Here is an 18588-nt window from a genome sequence, read left to right as displayed (position 1 = left end):
GTGGGCGGGGCCTGTTTCAGCTGCGGCTCTTCTGGTAGCCAGGTGAGAGATTGGAAATCAGCGGGTCTGTGACTAGAGTTTGTGGGCAGGAGCCGAGCAGCACGGAGCTGGCCGAGTCTGAAAGGACACCGTCCTTCAGTGCTGCTAAGTGTAGTGGAGTCTGTGACCTACACGTCGTGCCAGGGCAGTCAGCTGCCCCCTTAGTTCTGCCATGTATGCCAAACGCAAGTTTTTTTATATGATGCAAGCGCACGTTGGAGGCGTGAATTATCTGTAATCCTTTGCACAAATAAATTGTCTTTAAAGGCATACAAAAAGCGATCAGGCCCACAGGAGAGCTCTACAACATGTGCCGAGAAAGCAGAATCAAAGGCCCGGAAGTTGTAAAATACAGCAGCGTTGTGAACTATATCTCCTTCTTCAGGCTCTCAGGAGATGTTTTAGCTGCAGAGTAGGAATTTTGAATTTCTTTCACAAAACGAAAGCTAATTTTGGCACCAGATAGTCCGATGTACTGTAACTTTCCTTTTTCAGAGTGGTTTGAAAAAGAAAAGTAAACACGAAGGGTTTTGGCTAAAACAAGTCTCTATTAGGGAGCACTCGTCACTGTTAGCCTCACTCTGCCACCACGTTTCCCCAGAGTTCTTTTGGTTCCTGGCGGGAGCGCCACGAGCGCGGCTCTGTTTTTAGTTTCAGGCACGGTGGCTGCTCTTGCCCTCCGTGGAAAGATTGAAGCTGTTTCTTGTGTTTCAACGTGTGACGGTGTCAGCCGAGGCTGGGGTGGCTCGGGGTCACCCAGAGGAGGCCCTGCGGCCCCTCCCCAGCGGCGCGCCTTGGGAGAGGGGCTGGGGAAGCGTGGACTCCTGTTCGAACTTGGAAGTTCCCCTGTGTTTCTCATGGCCACACACACACCCCCAAAGGTTTTTTCCGTAACAAGTGTTCACGAACTCCTCCTTTTTATTCTCAGTGAAATTCACAGCAGGTACTGCTTTATATAATTATCACCGCATAATTTCAGAAAGCAGTAGAATGCCCAAATTTAGTGAAAGATAAATTGAGAATGCATAATAAAGGCGTCTTGAGTCGAGACATACGCGGTACTCAGTACTCGGTTCTCAGGCACTGATGTTCTCGGCAGGACCACGTGGTGCATGCCCATACAAGCAGGTAGCCGCGAGGGCTGGCTTCCATCAGTCTCGGGAGTGGTTACGGCCTGTGGGTTCTGAGAGAAGCTGGGCACGGCCTTCCCTGTCTTCACGTGGTAGTTACGCTTCGGGACCGTTGGGCGTGTGTTAAAAACACGGAGAAATGCTTCATGCTCACGTATAAAACGAGGCGAGGCTCTGGGCTGGTGGATCATGAGCGGCCTCCCCACTGTGTGTTTCTGGGACGGTCCTGGGTGTCCCACGCAGGGCCCCCTGTGCACAGAGCTCCAGAAACACCCCAGCACCGTGATGAGCAGCCGCTGCCCCCCACAACGCTTGGCGGGGACTGAGTTCTCTGGGGGCCTTGGCTGAGCAGAGCCAGTGGCGGTGGGAGGGAGCATGGCGTCCTGAGCGCATGGTGCCGTGGCAGGGCTGTCCTCCAGGTTGACACAGGCACCGCCCGGCTGTCGTGCGTGGCCTCTCCGGCTCACGGCAGAGGCAGCGGTGGGCTCCGGGACAGCGAGCGGCGTGAGAGTGATCCAGGCCTGCTCGTCATACTAACGCGGGCTGTCGGGTTCAAGTTGCAAGTTGCAACGGCACCGAGTTCTGAATCCCTGTGTGTTGTGGCAAAAGCTTGACGGTTTTCCCCTTTAAAGCGGTTTAAGGGTTGAAGTAACCTGTTGAGCACAGATGACGCTTTCTCTTGTAGGCGTTCCCGAGAGTTTCTGAAATAAAATTGGGCTGAGAATGAGAAGCGATTCGTGTGTTTTTTCTGGCATCGGTTATCGTCGCCGAGAAGGTGTCTGTGTGTCTGGCCAAGTCGCTGGCATCACTTTGCCAGGAGGTGTTAACGTGTCTGTGGCTCTGCTGTGAGGTCCCGGATCTAGGGCAGCACCCAAGTCCGCGAATGCGTCCCGCCCGGAGGTCCGTGGGAAGTGGGATGCCCTTCCGGCAGCCTCTGCCCTGCGGAGCCCGCAACCGCTCCCCCCCCACCTCGGTTCAGGATCTCGGAAGCCGGGGGGTGGGGGTGAAGCCCCGTGTCCCGAGCGGAGGCCTTGTAGCCTCGATGGCTTGTAAGGAAGGCCGCGTCCTGCCGGACCCGCTTCCCCGGGGATGTGGTGGTCCCACAGCCGGAGCAGACCCTCCGGCTTCCCGGAAGGTCTGTGGGGAGCGAGACGTGTTTCCCGAAGGGACCCCGCAGGTGTAGGGCGTGGCCGCCTTGGCCAGCTCCGCCAGGTGAGAGGGGGCCGGTTCTCACTGAGCCCGTGCGCCCAGCTCACGGTCAGAGGGGCGAACGCGCCTCAGCGCTGGTGTCGGTTCCCGGGTGCGGAAGGCTCGGTGAGAGGACGTGCCGTCGACACCCTTGCCTTCCAGCCTCGAAGGCTGAGTCGGCCAGATCACGGGCCGGGGGTGGAAGCGAAGGGGCTTCCGTGTGACCCCGAGGAAGCAGACGGTGAAGAGGCACCCGCGGCTTCCCGAACCAACAGCAGCCGTGGGCGTCCTGGTCAGCTCCCCGCCTCACCTGATGCCTGCCCGTGGGGCCGAGGGCCTTAGAGGCCGTGCACGTGCGACCCCCACGGCCCCGACTCACCTCCCAGGACGACTGGACAGTGTCTAGGGATGCCGCATACGCCCAGAGGTGTGGGCCCCGACTGCCTCGAAGGTCGAGAGCTGCGGTGCTAGGGATTAGCTTTCTGTCGCTGCACGAGGAATCACCCGATGGGTGTGTACTCCCAGGAGTGTGTACCCGACGGGGGCGTGTACCTGACAGGCGTGTGTACCACCAGGAGTGTGTGGCTGACAGAGATGTGTACCTGACGGGGGTGTGGGCCACCAGGAGTGTGGACCTGACAGGCAGGTACCGAGGCCTGGCTGAGTTTCCAGTCTATGATACGCGAAGATTCCCGCAAGTCAGGAAGGACGAGAGGGTGCGGTGGCATCAGGGACATGACACTTGCATGGCGTTTTCACAAAAGACGGAATCTAAGGAAATAGCTAACAGGCCCGTGAAAGGTGCTCACTCGCTCGCTTGGCGAACCCGCGGAATCTACTAGGGGCTGGGATGGGTGCGTGAAGGTGAGGGGCACCTTGGCATCTTTGTTCTCGGGGCCCGCCTGGGTGAAGGTGACGTGCCAAAGAGCCGCGCCCCGGCCTCCTGGGCGACGGCCGCGCACCCCTGAGGCCTGGCAGAGACCTCCCCGCGGGCGGCCAGGTGGGTCCTCCCTCCGGAGTCTGAAGCGAAGAACGGCTTTTGCATCTTCAAGGGATTTGGGGACAAGGGGGCAAAAGCAGAACGCGCAGCAGAGACGGTGCGCGGCCGCAGGCCCCGCGGAACTCGCCGCCTGACCTGTGCAGAAGCGGCCGTGCACCTGCTGTGAGGGCCGAGGCTGCCGCGCGGAGTCCTGTCCGGGGCTCCTTGTCCGCGCTGCGCTTCTGCTGGCCCCGCGGGGCCTCAGGACGACCGTGCCGTGACGGGGTCTTCAGAGTGGAGCGTCCCGGCCCGACGGCGGGGACACGTGTCCTCGGTCCCTGCTCTGCCCACAGCTCCAGCTCACGTGGAGCCGTGCTGACGGCGCGCCCGGGTACGGGGACCTTAGCACCGTTAAGAGGCGGAGGAAGTGCGGGTGACCCGTGACAACTGTGACTTAAGGGCAGAAGGCCAACCGGGACCGACCGGGAAGCATGGCTGCCGAGGAGGCGGAGGACTGGGGGAGGCAGAAGCTCGCGACACCCGGCCCCCAGCGAAGCCGTGAGGCCCTGGCGGACACCAGAGGGCCTTTCTGGAGCCGAGGGACCCGCCGTCCACACTCACGTTTTGTTAGACTGGAGGAAGAACGGCACGCAGGGCGGGGCGCGAGCCTCTGGATCGGGTGAAGGCACAGGTGACGTGCAGGTGGCCGCGGGGGCGTGATCTGAGGGCCTCGGGTGACGTGCCCCCTGCGCTGCCTTCCCCTCACGCTCCTCGGGGGTCCTGGGTGATGTGGGGTGAAGCGGAGCGCTCCCCTCCGAGGTGCTTGGGCTTCCGAGGCCGGCGGCCACGGGGGAGCTAGGTATGAGCAGGAGGGGCACGAGGGACCCGCGCCCGCCCGCGGCGGGCCACGCGAGGCAGCCTCGCCACTCTTCCTCCCGTGGCTGCCCCGGGTGCAGCGGGTGCCGGGCAGGGGCGGTAAGACCGGCTCACCCGGCAGCAGGTTGGGGGAGCGGGAGGCGCGCACGCCCCTCCTCTCCCCTGTGGCGGCAGGGCCCCCGCACTCTCGGGAGCTCTCTGGCCTCCTGCTTTTGCTCCCACATGCGAACAGGCCTCCCAGTCTCCTGCCGTTCTGCGTCACGGGGCGCCCCTCTCTTCCGCAGCCCGGGCGAGGCGCGGGAGGGCCCGGTCAGAGCCACAGACGCAGCAGATTTGGGGACGGTGACGTCAAATGGTGCAAATAGGCAGCATCAGTGTCTGCACCAGGGAGTCACAGAGCTCCGGAGGTGGCTGGCTGGGAATTCTAGTTTGGGGAGCCTGTGGCAACGTTACAGAGAGATCTGTGCTGCGTCCCGGCCGCACTCTTTTGTCGATCCAGCAAACACGCGCTGGCACCTGCGGGCGGGCTCTGGCCCGGGCCCTTGGGACAGGCCCGATGGCACCTGGTGGGAGCAGAGAACGGCCCCCTTTCCGGGTGGGAGACAGCAGCAGAGGGAGGGGTGACGGCCTCTCCCAGGGGGTGGCATTTGAGCGAGGACCCAGGAGAGGTCACCACACTGCGGTGGGGCACGGCCCTCCCGTGGCTTCTCTTCTCCAGACTCCTTGGGGCAGCGGCAGGCCCGCAGGTGGCCGCGGGCCGGGGCAGCTCGTAGACGGCACACAGCGGGGAGTAGTGATGTGGGCTTGTTTTCCATTCAAAACATGGACAGATCTGAGTGCAACTTGGTTTAAACAGTGTCAAGTTTGAAAAATGTCTAAAAAGCGGTGGTATTCCTGGTTTTTCTGTGTTGTGGCTGTAAGTTTACAACGGGACAAAAAAATACCCAGTTAACCGTAAAAGAATGACTTGAAAAGATAGTTCAAGTGCCTGTACGTTGTTGGATGGAGAATCATAGATCCCCGAAGTAGCTAGAGTTGGTTGGTAATTCTCTTGCTGTTTTGTGCCCGGGGCAGGGCCGACTGTGAAATTCTGGATCCCCACACTTACCTGTGACGTGTGAAAGAAAGGAGCGGGGTTTCGCGTGTAGAGGCAGGGAAGTCTGGTGCTCTCCACTCAGTTCCTTCTGTTTTCCGTGAAGGCTTTCCCCAGGACAGGACCGCTAGGAACACCAGCACCCTGGGGGACAGCTGCCACCCCGTGCAGCGGGCAGCAGGGAGGGTGAGGAGATCCCGGCAGGTGGTGGGTTGCCCCCAGAGCGGCGTGTGCAGAAAGCCGGGGTGCCACGGGGCATCCTCCTGGTGCTGGGGCCCTGGGGCTGGAGCACACGCGTGGCCTCGGGGCACCCTCGCCTGGGAGGACAGAGGGCCGCTCCCCTTTGAGGCGCCTAGAGGGGGCTCGGGGGTCTCGCACTCACTCCTGCCTAGCAGCTCCAGGAGGTCTGGGAGAGGGGCTGCCGCTGGTGGGGCAGTGGTGTCCACTGACATTGTGACAGAAGTGGGGGCAGGAGGGAGGTGGCTTATTGTTCCGGGCAGGGTGAGCTTCGAGGGGTGCGGAGGGACCGAGTCTTGAAAGATACGGTGGTGTCTTCCTGGGGAGGTGGGCACGGGGCAGGGGGGGCTGCTGAGCAGGGGCGGGTGGGTGTGGGTGTGCCACGTCGGGGGGAGTGTGGAGGGGTACGGGCGGGGGAGTGGAGGGCGGGAGTCTGCCCCAGTGTGGAGGGGAGGGGGCGGGGCAGGGGAGGGAGGGGCGGAGCCTGGGGGGTGGAGGGGTGGAGGGGAGGCCAGACCCGTGTTGTATTTCAGCTTTTCTGCAAGCGATGCTTTCACAGGCAGGTTACCCAACTTAGGTTTTTGATGAAAATGCGTCGCCCACAGGCTTCGCCTTTCTAACTGAGGTGGCGCTGGCTGTAGGTCTCTGGATTCCCGGGCCGGTCGGTGTTCGGACCAGGTGGCGAGACACAGCACACGGGGCCATCGCTGTCCTGTGCGCCAAGGAGGATGCTAATGGCTCCTCCCTTAGTGCGCCGGACTCGTTGTGGAAGGCCGGGCCACGGCAGTTTATTTATAATCGGACCGTGCCTTTTCCGTGCAATTGTTCCTTTTCCCGCTCCTCGTGCTGTCTGGGCCGTGGGGAGAGCGTGAGGGGCATGGCTGTCCTCGTAGGAGCTCCGCGTCCTTGGGGCTCCTCCTCCGTGTGGAGGGGTGGCAGTGGTGGCCACGGGGACAAGTGGGCTTTGCCACGTTCCGACAAGCGTGTCCTTAGCCCGCCACCGCTGTCATCAAGACGCGGAGCCCGCCTTCTTCCCAGGGCTTCCCTCCTGCCTGCTCGGACTCTTCATCCTTCATGGCCACAGAGTGAGCGTGACAGGCCGCCAAGAGCACTCGCTGGGCCTCTCGAGCGGGCAGTGTGGACAGTAGGTGGTGCTGTAGGGTCGTCCAGGACGGCGAGTGGCAGCTTCTAAAGGAAAACCCCCAGTGCGGTCTCTGCGTGTTTCCTCTGGGAGCCCAGATACCGCCTTCCTTCAGGAAAGTTTCTGTTCACTGGCTCTCTTTTACCATCTTGAAGGACCCGTGAAGCAGTGCTGTGAAACACTTCTAAGTGATTTAGTTCAGGGACTGATACGATGTGCAAACTGAATTGTCTCAAATAATTTGTGCGTTTAAATAATTGAGTCTATGGAGGGGGCTTAGCTGTGTTGTGGAGGTAAAATTTCATAATCTGTTCCGGTATTTAAAAAATCGTTACTTTGCTTACGTAATTTACGTGTAACATAATTTTGCGATTCTACTGTTTTATTAAGTGTTTCGAATAGGTAATCGTTAAGATAGGATACAAAAAAAGAAGAAGCCTGTACCATCAAGCTCGAATGTGTGGTGTTAAACAAAAGCCAGCTGAGTGAATTTTGGAGGTCTGGTTGGCTTTCGCCAGGGATCCCGAACCAGGCAGCACGTTCTCCAGGGATCCCGAACCAGGCAGCACGCGGCACAGCAGACAGACAGAAAGCTCCAGCTCGCTGCACGCACGACAGACTGTCCTGTGCAGAAGGGAGCAGGGCGAGGAGGCTGCCCCGGGCAAAACATCTTAGTTGGGCGAGGTCACTCTCCTCCAGGGGACCGTGGGGATCTGCCACCGATGACCTCGCTCGTGCTGACCGGGTGACTCCTCACGGACTCTGAGATCCCATTTCTGGGAGAGGTGAGAGCCGGAATCAGGTGAAGTCTCGGTTTGGTGACGTGGGGCTTAGCAGACGTGATTCCATTCTGGAGACTGCTGCCTTGTTTTTAATAGTGCTAACAAATTGCCAATTTTAATAAGATTAAGTTAGCCAAAGTGTGTGTGTGTGTGTGTGTGTGTGTGTGTGTTCGATCTGTAGTGAAGAGTTGCCGTCGTGAAGTGAAGGAGCAATATAAATATTTTCGTTTTAAAATCTCCTGTGAACCCTCGTCTGGCTTCTGCGTGTCCTTTCCTGGCCGAATGGAGCCATACTCCCACTCTGGTGTCCTGCCCTTCGGCGGCTGCCTTCTCTTCTGTGGCTGAGCAGTGGTGGGGACAGGATCCTGGGGGGCAGGCCTGGCTGGGCCACTGCTAATGTCTGGGGTGTAATCCAGGGGGCTAAAAGTCTTGGCTCACATTCTGTCTACGAGGCACAGAATTCTAGAATTTTAGACTGAAGGGAGGCTTCAGTGCATAGAGTTGCCTCTGGGCATGGGGAGGGGGGGCAGGTGGTGCTGCCACAGAACCCCTCTGAGTGTTGGCTCAGGGTGGCACCCAGCTCTCCAGGCTCAGGGTGATGGGCCCCCTTCCTGCCCGCCGCAGGCCTCTGGCAGACGGGGGGCAGGAGTGAGTCCCCGGGTGCCTCGCGCACGTGGCTTGTACAGATGGGACACGAGGCCTGTGGCTGCCTGCACCAAGACCCCGGATTTGGTGGTGGAGGTGCTGATGACACCTCCGGGTAAGACTCCGGCCCCTGCCCCCCGACAGTTGAACAACAGCTTGGCCGAAACTCAGCTCGGAGGTCACACCGTCCCTTCCTGAGAATTTGGTGACACTGCATCGCTGTCCTCAGACGTGACTTTATCTCCTCAGGAATTGGATTATGTTGGTCTCGATTCCCTTAGAATTCTTTATTTGTGAATGTCAGTAGGACTGATGAGAAATGTGTGAGTTTTCTTTGTTTCTATCACCTTTTCTGTGCACATGGGTGTCTGTCCAGTGGCTGATTCAGATCTTTACTTCTGGGATGTTTTCTTCCATCGTGACGTGGAATATCTTCCTGGTTTATATGTTCTGGTTTTTGGATCCACAAAGTGTGTGCCTTTGGCTCTCCACTCTGTGAGTCCGGGCTGTCATGTTTCTAATCCCCTTTCCACTGTTTTCTTCTCCACTTAGTCTTGTTTGAGTTTTCAATCAGATCAGAAATTTTTGTCTATATTGTACGTTCCTTGTACATACCTATGTTTATGTGGCTTCCTTCCTTTATACACATCCAGCTGGAAAAAGCCCTGAATCATTTATAAATAGATAAAGTTAGCCAGAGGTTTCTATTCTAGATTGAGCAAAATCACTTTGTCTTCTTTGAAAGACCAACCAGTTCTACTTTATATTTCAAAAGTTTTGTGTTTTATTTGGTTTTTTAATAATCAGTAATAATATGCAGTTTTTAAAGAATGCTTCCAAACCTCATCTTTAAAGAAATCCCTGCTTAAACCATGACTGTCAAATACATACCCCAGTTTCGTTTCAAATTTGTGTTCACACTTGATCACCATATTTCTTCCAAACCTTTCTTCGGTGTGTAGCGAGAAGTTAGAGCTCTCCCTGGTAGCCCCAGGCCTACTGGCTTTGAGTTATCCCCTATTGCCAGCACTCGTTCATGGGCTCACCTGGGCCATCTGCAGACGACCTGGGCCACTATCTGCGGGCCATCTGGGCCATCTACAGATCACCTGAGCCATCTCTGGGCCCCCCCTTGGCCATGTGCAGATCACCTGAGCCATCTGTGGGCCACCTGGGACGTCTCCAGGGCCCCTTGGCTATCTGCAGACCACCTGGGCCACCATCCGTGGGCCACCTGAGCCATCTGCAGACCACCTGGGCCATCCGTGGGCCACCTGAGCCATCTTTAGGCTACCGTCCTTAGCTTTAGGTTCCTTTAGGCTTTTGGAGCTAATTATAGGGCCTTCAGTTCAAGTGCCTTTTTTTCCTTCTTATTTTTTTTCCTGTCAAATGCGATACCTGCTGTACTTATTTGAGAAATGTAGGTTTTGATTTTAATGTAAAATTCCTTGGTAGAGTTACCGTAAAAGAAAATGGCAAAAGCTTAATTGAATTTATGATTTTTTTTTTCAACGTTTATTTTTGGGACAGAGAGAGACAGAGCACAAACGGGGGAGGGGCAGAGAGAGAGGGAGACACAGAATCGGAAACAGGCTCCAGGCTCTGAGCCATCAGCCCAGAGCCCGATGCGGGGCTCAAACTCACGGACCGCGAGATCGTGACCTGGCTGAAGTCGGACGCTTCACCGACTGCGCCACCCAGGCGCCCCTGAATTTATGATTTTAATTGAGTGGGGGAATTTTGCAAATAGACTGAAACTATACTTATCTCTGTCTGTTTAAACCCGTTGTAATTTAGGAAGCGGAGACGTTCATTTAAAGAAATGTGTATGTATTATTTTGACCTAAAACCATAAGGAATTATAACATATAAAAAAAGAAATTTGAGCGATCTTGTTTTTGCTTTAACTGGGCAACTCTGTAAACGAGCGAAGAGCTTGGGTCCCAAGGTCGAAGTGTCCTGGATTCTGAACAACATTCTGCCGCTCACTCAGCTTGTGACCTTGGATGCGCTACTCGAGCCCCTGTAGCTGGCGGGCTCCTCTTCATAACGTGGTGGCGCCCGTGATGTGACAGCGGCAAGAGCCCAGCTGGGCACCATGCCCTGCACCCTGCCTTCCCTTGGTCCCCCCGGTGAGCGCGAGCCTGCGCATGGGCCATCCCGCCTCCTGGGGTGTACGCGAGGAATCTGAGGAGCCACGACGGTGAGAACTTGCCCAAGGTTCTCTGGCTAGCCGGAGGTCAAGTGGGCCTCCAACCAGAGAAGGCTTGGGCTCTGTGCTGGTTACCGTGGTGCTATAATCGTGGCCACGCTGTACAGCTGTGTGGGTTGTACACTGCACAGCTCTGCTCACAAAGACTTGAGTGACATCTCTGATGGTTGTAACACAGAGGGTGGCCGTGTCCAGGCTGCCCTTGTGCAGTCATTTCAGTCTCCTTTACTGAGACTTGGTGAAGTGTGAGCAAGCTGGCACACGTGTGGTGACTGTCAGCTGACGTTCTCTTGGTGAACATAGTCCACACTCTGCCGTAGGGGCTGCTCCCTTGCAAGCTCCCTGCCCATCCTTCCCGTCCCATGACCTGCCAGCAGCGGTGCCCTTCCTGGCTCAGTCCCGGTCTATCCTGGGCTCTGTCCATTCCCGTGACTTGGGGTCCCACCCCCTCGCACCTCTGTCAGCCTCGGATCCTGGGGATCTGCAGACGTCTCTGACCACAGACAGCAAACCGGACCCCTGGTTCCTGACCCCACCCACAGTCTGCCCATCTCTCCAGGCTCTCGGGCCGCAAGCCATGGCCATCCCCTCATTTCTGCTCTGCCTCTAGGCCACCGGGAGAGCCCGTCTGCCTTTCCTTAGCACGTGTCCACGGTGGTTATTTCTCCTCTCCCGTCACGTGCTCTGAGCCATTGGGTCTGTCTGTACCAGTCCCCTGACTGGTCTCCCTGCATCAACCCTCACCCCATACCTGTTCTTCACCAGAGGCCAGAGGCCAGGACTAGGGTAATCCTGGGCAGAGGGACTGCCAGGTCCCTGCACTGGCCCAGAGGCCCCTCGAGCTGCCCTCTTGGCCTCCCGGTCTCCACCTCTGCCGGTCCGGCCTCCTGGCTGTTCCCGGGCCACGCCAGGTGCTGCCGCAGGGTCTCGTCCCTCATTCTCAGAACACTCTTCCCTGGTGCCGCCTGCCCGTTCCTCGTGTTTGCTGCCCTGCAGCCTCCCTCAGGCCTGGGGAGCACGGCCGCCGCCTTCCTGCCCCTGTCCCCTTCTGGGCCGATGGCCGCCTCCTCCAACGTACAAGGCCGTTCCATTGTTTATGGTGCTCCCCGTCAGTGGTCTTCCCTGCCCTTGGTGGAACAGAGGCTCCGGGGGGCAGCTGCTGTGGCCCGTTTGTCCTCTGACCGTGTCCGGCTCCGGGCCCTTCCCCGGTAGGTGCTCACCATTAGTTCAGTGAGTGAATGCACGCATATTTGCTGTTTTTCTTATTAACACATAGTTTTGAGGCACCGTCCTGGTAAGTCGTGCTTCAGTTTCTCACGTGTCGATTCTGCATAATAACTGACTCGTCGTACAGAGTTGAGAATTCTAATGGAATAAACTCCTTTTTTCCTTCTTAAAAGAGGAAATAATTTTTAAGAGTCTTTTCGTAAATTAATATTCTAAGAACATTAAGTTTTGGAGTCTTTCCTCTGAGGACGCTGATAAAAGTGAAATTAATGAGGCACCAGGAACGTCAGGTGCTAAATGGCGCACGGCTGTTTATGACACTGTCCTGGAATTCCAGTAGGCTATTAACTTGCAAAGATGTGGCAGCTGGAGTTGGAAACGGATGCACCGTCAAAGTTGGAGAAAAGGTCTTCAAAGTACTTCTTTAAAGCATAAACTATCAGTTTAATCATTACAGAAACCTTGTCTGTTGCACGAAATCGCTGCCATTCTGCTGTGAATCTCTTGAAGCTCACGAATGCAGGCATTCTCCTTTTGTGCTGCTATTAAATAATCCTAAAGGTAGAAGGAAGAATTGGGAAGAAGAAAGAAACAGATGACTTCTGCGTTAGGACCTTACTTGGGCCCCGGTAGCGTCCTGTGTGTGGCTCCGAAGCACGGACGCCCCGGGAGGGCTCGTTCTGTGTCCGCGGCACCCACCCGCCACGTCGGGGCACCGTGTGCCTTGCCACGCCCGTGGACCCTCAGCTTCTCTGACTTTGAAGGAAGCAGAAAATATGGCATTTTTTATGTTCGGAAGATCTACCGTGCACTGGGTTGTGTCCTGCGATGAGGAAAAAACGATCAGTTTGTGAAATGGTGGCAAAATATACGTGACTGCCATTTCTACCCAGTGTTTTATATGAATGCAGGGCAGATGTCAGATAGGATTGCACAATATGACGGCTTGTTTTTTGTTTTATAGACTGTTACATGCCCTTTGGTTAAGAGGCAACACCAAGTAGACTTGGGAGACCAGTCTACCTAAGTCTACGTAACACTAAGTAGACCAGGCCAGTCTCGAGAATGGTACTGCTGTCCCACTGTCCCCCCGGGGCTCTACTTTATGACATCGTGGGGAGGCCAGTGCCACCGAAAGAAGACTTTATGACTTACATTTCCCTAGAGGAGGGGCCGTGCCACACGGACCACACAGTGAGCCAGGCTTGGTCCAGGGTGAGGGGAAGGACTAGGCCAGAGCCTTTCTTAGGGTTTCCACAGGAAGGGCAAGAGGGGGCAGGGGAAGCAGTTGCAGATTGGCTGTTTGAATGATCACGGCAGGCTTTGGGCTGTATTTGGTTTCTAGTTGCCTGGTCCCGGGCCCTGGAATGCTTTAGAACAAAGGCAACACTAGCTTGATGTGAGAGTTACATAAAGAAGTGAGGAGGTTGTTGGCATAAGAAGGTACACTCCTGGCTGACCCCTTTGCTGTATTTAAGAGATGGCTCACCCTGGGGACGCCTGGGGGGCTCAGTCGGTTGAGCATCTGACTTTGGCTCAGGTCATGATCCCACGGTTCGGTTCGTAAGTTTGAGCCCGCATCGGGCTCTGTGCTGAAAGCTCAGAGCCTGGAGCCTGCTTCTGATTCTGTGTCTCCCTCTGTCTCTGCCCCTCCCATGCTCATACTCTGTTTCTCTGTCTCTCAAAAATAAATAAAAATATTTAAAGAAAAAAAAAAAAGAATTGGCTAGCCCTGGGAGGGGCAGTCTCTCCCTGGGTCTATAAGGTGCCTAAATGCCAGAGCATCAAGAAAAAGAAAATAGAGTTAATATGATTTTTCCCTGCAATAAATGTATGCCAGGTAGACAAATGCAGCATCTAAGAAAGCAGTTGGAACAATGTCTCAATGGACAACGCAGCGCGCGTAACCCAAGGCAGACACACAGACGTCAGGATGACACCAGCAGGGGGTCTACTAACAAACTTACCGCCGTGTCTTTCACAACATTAACTATAATTTCCAAATTAACTTTTAGTGATAGCGTATCTCTTGGAGTGTGGTCTTAGTGTGTTTCCACTTCAGGCAGCGTCTTAGTTGACAGATTCCCATGGAACGGTGCGTGGAGTGGGTTTCCGTCGGTCCGTATGTGCGCTGGTGTGGTAGGTAAGCTCTGGCAGGCACCAGCCAGGAGCCTTTGAGTCAGTCCACACAGCCTTTGTACCAGCCCTTGATTTACCAGTTTTCTGCTTTTGGGTTTATCTGATTCGTGCCATAAGAATTTTACACGTCGGGGCGCCCGGGTGGCTCAGTCGGTAAAGCGGCCGACTTCAGCCAGGTCACGATCTCGCGGTCCGTGAGTTCGAGCCCCGCGTCAGGCTCTGGGCTGACGGCTCAGAGCCTGGAGCCTGCTTCCGATTCTGTGTCTCCCTCTCTCTCTGCCCCTCCCCCGTTCGTGCTCTGTCTCTCTCTGTCTCAAAAATAAATAAACGTTTAAAAAATAATAATAATAATAAAATAAAAGAAACTTCTTTAAAAAAAAAAGAATTTTACACGTAAGCGCATATGCGAATTTTTCACTTTGCAGGTTTTTCTTTTATGAGTACACTTTTTGTAAATTGTGATATGTCTTGATGTAACACGTTTTGTCTCTTTCAGGTCAGGGTTGTGACAGAGGTGGAGAAATTGTAATTTTCTCATCTCAAGGGCACAGAGAGGAAACTGGTGCCCCGGGGTCACCCAGCAGCTTGTTCTGACCTCCAGGTGGCCTTGCCTGTGCTGTGCCTGCGGGTGAGGCAGGGTGGGGCTGACGTGGCTAGCCCCCCCTTTCCAAGTGGGGGATGAGCTAGAGCCTGGGGCCACCACTGAGCTCAGCTTTCTGGAGAGACCAAAGCCCTCATGGAGAAAGAGAAGACATTAAAAATGTGAGTGTCTTCTCATAGCACGGGGATGTTCCTTGTTTTTACCCAACTTCTTTGACCATTATTTTCTCAGAATAGTCTCATCATAAAAAATCTAGAGCCCAGACAGCTTTTTACCATTTACCTTTAAAAAAAAACAAAAAAAAAAAAGCTATGTTGGATTATATCTGGATTGCTCAAGATTCTGACAGTATTAAGCTCTTCCTTCTGCATCAGAGAGTTCCAGAAGTTCTGGCTCTATTTCTCAAATTGCTGCTTCCTTGGTTCAGTCCCCATTAAGATACCCTTGGGCCCAGTCCCAATGGCTGTGTGCTCCCCTCCTGAGCCCGTGTGTCCTCGGAGGGGTTGGAGCCCGTGTTGTTCTCTGTGCTCCAGGCCCAGTGGCCGCGTGCTCCCCGCCTGGGCCCTTGTGTCCTCAGAGGGGTTGGAGGCCATGGTGTTCTCCGTGCTCTTCTCACATGAGTCCCTTGCTGTGCTCTGGGTTTTGAGCTTCTGGCTTGTCCTCAGCATCTCCAGCCTGGTTAATCAGAGTGTGTGGCCATTTTCACGGTTAGGTACCTAACTTGTTTTGATGCGTAGCAAGGGAACAATTAATAAAAAACAAACAAACAAACACGGGAGTACCCAGGCTTTAAATACAATAAGGAACTTGGTATTATAAAATAAGTCCAAAGAAATTTTCTCGTTTCTTATTTAAAGTAATTGAAGACTGCATATGTTTTCCTTCATGGTTTCCTTTGTGGTTTCTTGGTTTTCATTCCTGTGGGTTCCTTTTAAATTCCTCCATTGGGGATAGAGTGTGCTTCTGAACTTGACAGGGATTCCAAGCTCCCAAGGTCCCGAGTGGCCGCTGGCAGGAATGCCAGTGCAGGTGCGTGGTGCCGGCGATGATTTTTTCCAAGGCCACTTGTCACGTGAAGTTGTGAAGCTGTGATGTCTGTCTGGAGAGAGGGAGGTTGTTTGGTGTCCAAGCACTGCTTCTACCAAACTAGGGCATCTTGGGTATGTTAGGCCAGGCCTTTGTGGGCACAGCACAGCAGCAGGGCACCTCCAGCTTGGTGGCCACAGAGCCGTAAGAACTCCGCCTGCCTGTGCGTTGGTCCTGCGTGGTCCCCGTGGGAACCATCTGGCTATGCACATGGACGGTGCCCAGACCTGATGTTCCTGGCCCCCAGCCTGCTCCCCGCCCCCGCTTTCAGGCTGGGTTCCTTCCAGTGTCTCCTAAGAGCCGGGTTCTGTAGTTCCACCTGCCCCTGCACTTTCCTCTTACTCCCTGAGGATGGGCCGTGGGTTCTGTCCCGCTGGTGCCTGGAGGCTTCGTAGGGGTGGTCTGCAGGGCTGGCTGGCCTGGCACCGTGGGCTGTCACTGTCACAATAATTCCCCCACCCCCAGCCCCACACCCATCTCACAGGCCGAGAAGGCTGTAAGAAAGAAGGATCTCTCTGCTTCCCGAAAGAATCTGTCCCAGACCTGGGGAAGAGCCTTTGCCAGAAGCTTCTCTCTCAGTCCCACCCCCAAGGCCATGACATCGTCCATGAGTTTGTAAGCAACAGAGACATGGGACCACAAAGTCTAAAATACTTATTACCTGGTCCTTAGTCCAAACGATTAAAAACAAAATACATAATTGAGTTTAAAATAGTATAAAATTTGACTATTTGCCTGTCAAAAATGTGAATTTCAGTAAACAAGCAAAATTCGGTAATTTGTTCATGTTTTCAGAAAATACTTTTTAAAAAATTATCTATTAAATGTAAGTTACAAAATATAAATTACAGTTAATATCAAATGTTTAAGTCAAATTATTTAAAGACAACTGAATTTAAAAAAAAATTTTAACATTTATTTATTTTTGAGAGACAGAGAGAGAGAGAGCCCAAGCAGGGGAGGGGCAGAGAGAGAGGGAGACACAGAATCCGAAGCAGGCTGCAGGCTCCGAGCTGTCAGCACAGAGCCCGACGCGGGGCTCGAACTCACGAACGGTGAGATCATGACCTGAGCTGAAGTCGATGCTTAACCGACTGAGCCACCCAGGTGCCCCGAAAGCTGATTTTTAATTTAACACTTCGAAAATTTAGTTACATCACATTAATAATTTTATAAAAAGTGGAACTCTCGGCGATGGTGGTGTCCCCGTCGATCTGGCTGCCCGCACAGGGCATGAGTTACCTGGAGGGTGTCTGGGCGTGCGCACGCACAAATGTGAGAGTAATAGGAACCGCTTCGGATGGGGGCACACTCCTCAGGCACCGTGTGCAGTCGTGCGGAATCCCGTGTCAGCTTGTGTGCCTATAGAATAGTGAGCTGGAAATAGACGCTGGGCGTTACTGGGAAGGAACTTTGTTACACACGATACGATTGCTCTGCATCGAGAGGAGAGTTGGGTGAGTTCATCGGTCTCCTCTTCTACCCCAGTGCTCTGCCATGGCATCCTCCCCCTCCTGACTCCTCCCAGGACACCCCGGGTCTTCAGGGCTTTTGGGTGCAGGTGCCTCTTGTTCCAAAGATGCAGAGCCGAGATCTGGGATGGTGTCTCCCTGGGGCCTGAACGGCGTTCGTCTGGACAGGAGGGTGTTGAGGGCTGCAGCTTGTCCCGCGTCAGCCCTAGATGCTGGATCCCAGAGACAGCCCCCTGGGCTTGGTGGCCGGTGAGAAGGCTCGGTGTCGGCCCCGCCCAGGGCCCCCCACCCCTCCCGGCCGTACCCCCCCCCTCCCCCCCCCCCCCCCCCCCCCCCCCCCCCCCCCCCCCCCCCGCAGAGGAGCCGGCAGGTCTGTGTGTGGCTCCGGAGGGGAGGGGGACACGATCCCTGGGATCCCTGGAATGGGGCTGGGAGGGGGCGGGGAGAGGGGGTGGGAACATAGGTGGGGCGTGCCCCACATCCAGGGTCCAGGGCTGTGGTCCCCGCACCGCACGGTGTGGCAGCCGCCTGCTGGGGCTCAGCGGGGCGCCCGTGCCGTGTGCTTTTCTGCAGCTTTGTTTTGTAAACCGCACTCCTGTAGGGACACTTCCACCTCCTCGTTTGAGGAGCTCTGTCCATTTTAAAGGCGACAGCAGCCTTTTCCAGGCAGGACTGTGCGGGTCCCAGTGGAGCTTCCCGCTGCCCTGGAAGGGGTCCCCGCGCGCCTTTCGCTCCCCGCTCGCGCTGCTGTGTCTGGGCCCGCACGGAAGGGTTAACTGTCACACGTCACTGCTGGGCGGTGTGCTTCGAAGGCGCTGTGGTGTTGGCGAAGCCCTGGTTCTGCAGTTTGAGGGATGAGCCGAGGGCAGAGGGGGGCTGCTTCCCCGAGGCGGCAGCGGGTGCCCGCTGGCGATGGTGGTGGCCGGGGCCGGGCGGCGCTGGCCTCGCTCGTCCGCATGGCCTCGCTCCTTGCCGGCCCCGTGAGCACGGGGGCCTTCTTCGGCATCGCGGGGCGTCGATGGAAAAGGAGGCGCAGGAAACGCTCCGAGAGGAGAGGTAACCCGTTTGGCTCTGATCCTAAAAACGTAAACGCTGGGCTTGCCTGTGATCCCATGCTTTCTGGGGCGGACTGCTTCGGGGTCCTGCCGATGCCGGGGACCTTCCGCCTCCCCTTTCCAGGTGCCTCGTTCCTTACGTTGGCGTCGTATACAGTTTGAGAGGGGGCTTGTTTTAGAAGGTAGGTTTAAAAAGCGCATGTATAGAAGGCATTTTAGCCTCCGTGTTTAAGGTATATTTTTAGGAAGAGATTTATGAAGGCTTAGGAGTTTGTAGTGTTGGGTACTAAAAGATTTTTCCTCCTGAGACAGACGCTTCATAATGACTTCTCCCTCGCTGCCGCTCTTTGTTCGTAACTTTTGTAGCCTTAAAACTCCTCTTCACGCTGTGGGAAGTAAGGCTGCGGCAGCCCTTGTGAGAATAGTTTCCTTGTAAGAACACGGAGAACAAGTTCCTTGCATTCAGCACCAGGTCATTTTAGTCTCTAGTTCAACTTGATGTTTTAGGGCATTGAAACTCTGCGTACCTTTTCTTAACACCAGGCTTAAAAGCTCTCCATGACGGTAAAAGTCACAAACCACTGGCCGTGGGGTGAGTTGTTGCTCAAAGGGTGTTGAGAGTTCGCCGTCCTCGTACGCCGACAGTTAACTAATCGAACGTGTGTCAGGTGAAAAGATGCTTCTGG

The 18588-nt window shown here is 55.4% G+C and overlaps 1 protein-coding gene across 11 annotated transcripts in view; it reads left to right on the top strand.

Moving 5' to 3' along the window:
• Nucleotides 1-18588, top strand: part of ADARB1 (adenosine deaminase RNA specific B1) — a 142514-nt gene that overhangs the window by 54889 nt on the left and 69037 nt on the right. The window contains exon 1 of one of the 11 annotated variants that reach the window (XR_006718150.1): nt 17778-17903. The exons of 3 other annotated variants lie outside the window; for them this stretch is intronic. Coding sequence is in view for 7 of the 8 variants with exons in the window: in XM_045501134.1 (XP_045357090.1) it covers nt 17804-17903 (100 nt within the window). In the remaining variant the exon portion in view is untranslated. Of the gene's footprint in view, nt 1-17777; nt 17904-18588 lie in introns of those variants that run through there. 7 more of the 11 variants (XM_045501134.1, XM_045501129.1, XM_045501128.1 and 4 more) reach the window with 7 other exon arrangements.

This window comes from Leopardus geoffroyi, chromosome C2 (assembly GCF_018350155.1).
Source record: "Leopardus geoffroyi isolate Oge1 chromosome C2, O.geoffroyi_Oge1_pat1.0, whole genome shotgun sequence".
NCBI classification, from domain to species: Eukaryota; Metazoa; Chordata; class Mammalia; order Carnivora; family Felidae; genus Leopardus; species Leopardus geoffroyi.
Note: the sequence above shows the minus strand (reverse complement) of the source record. Positions and strands in the feature narration are given on the sequence as shown.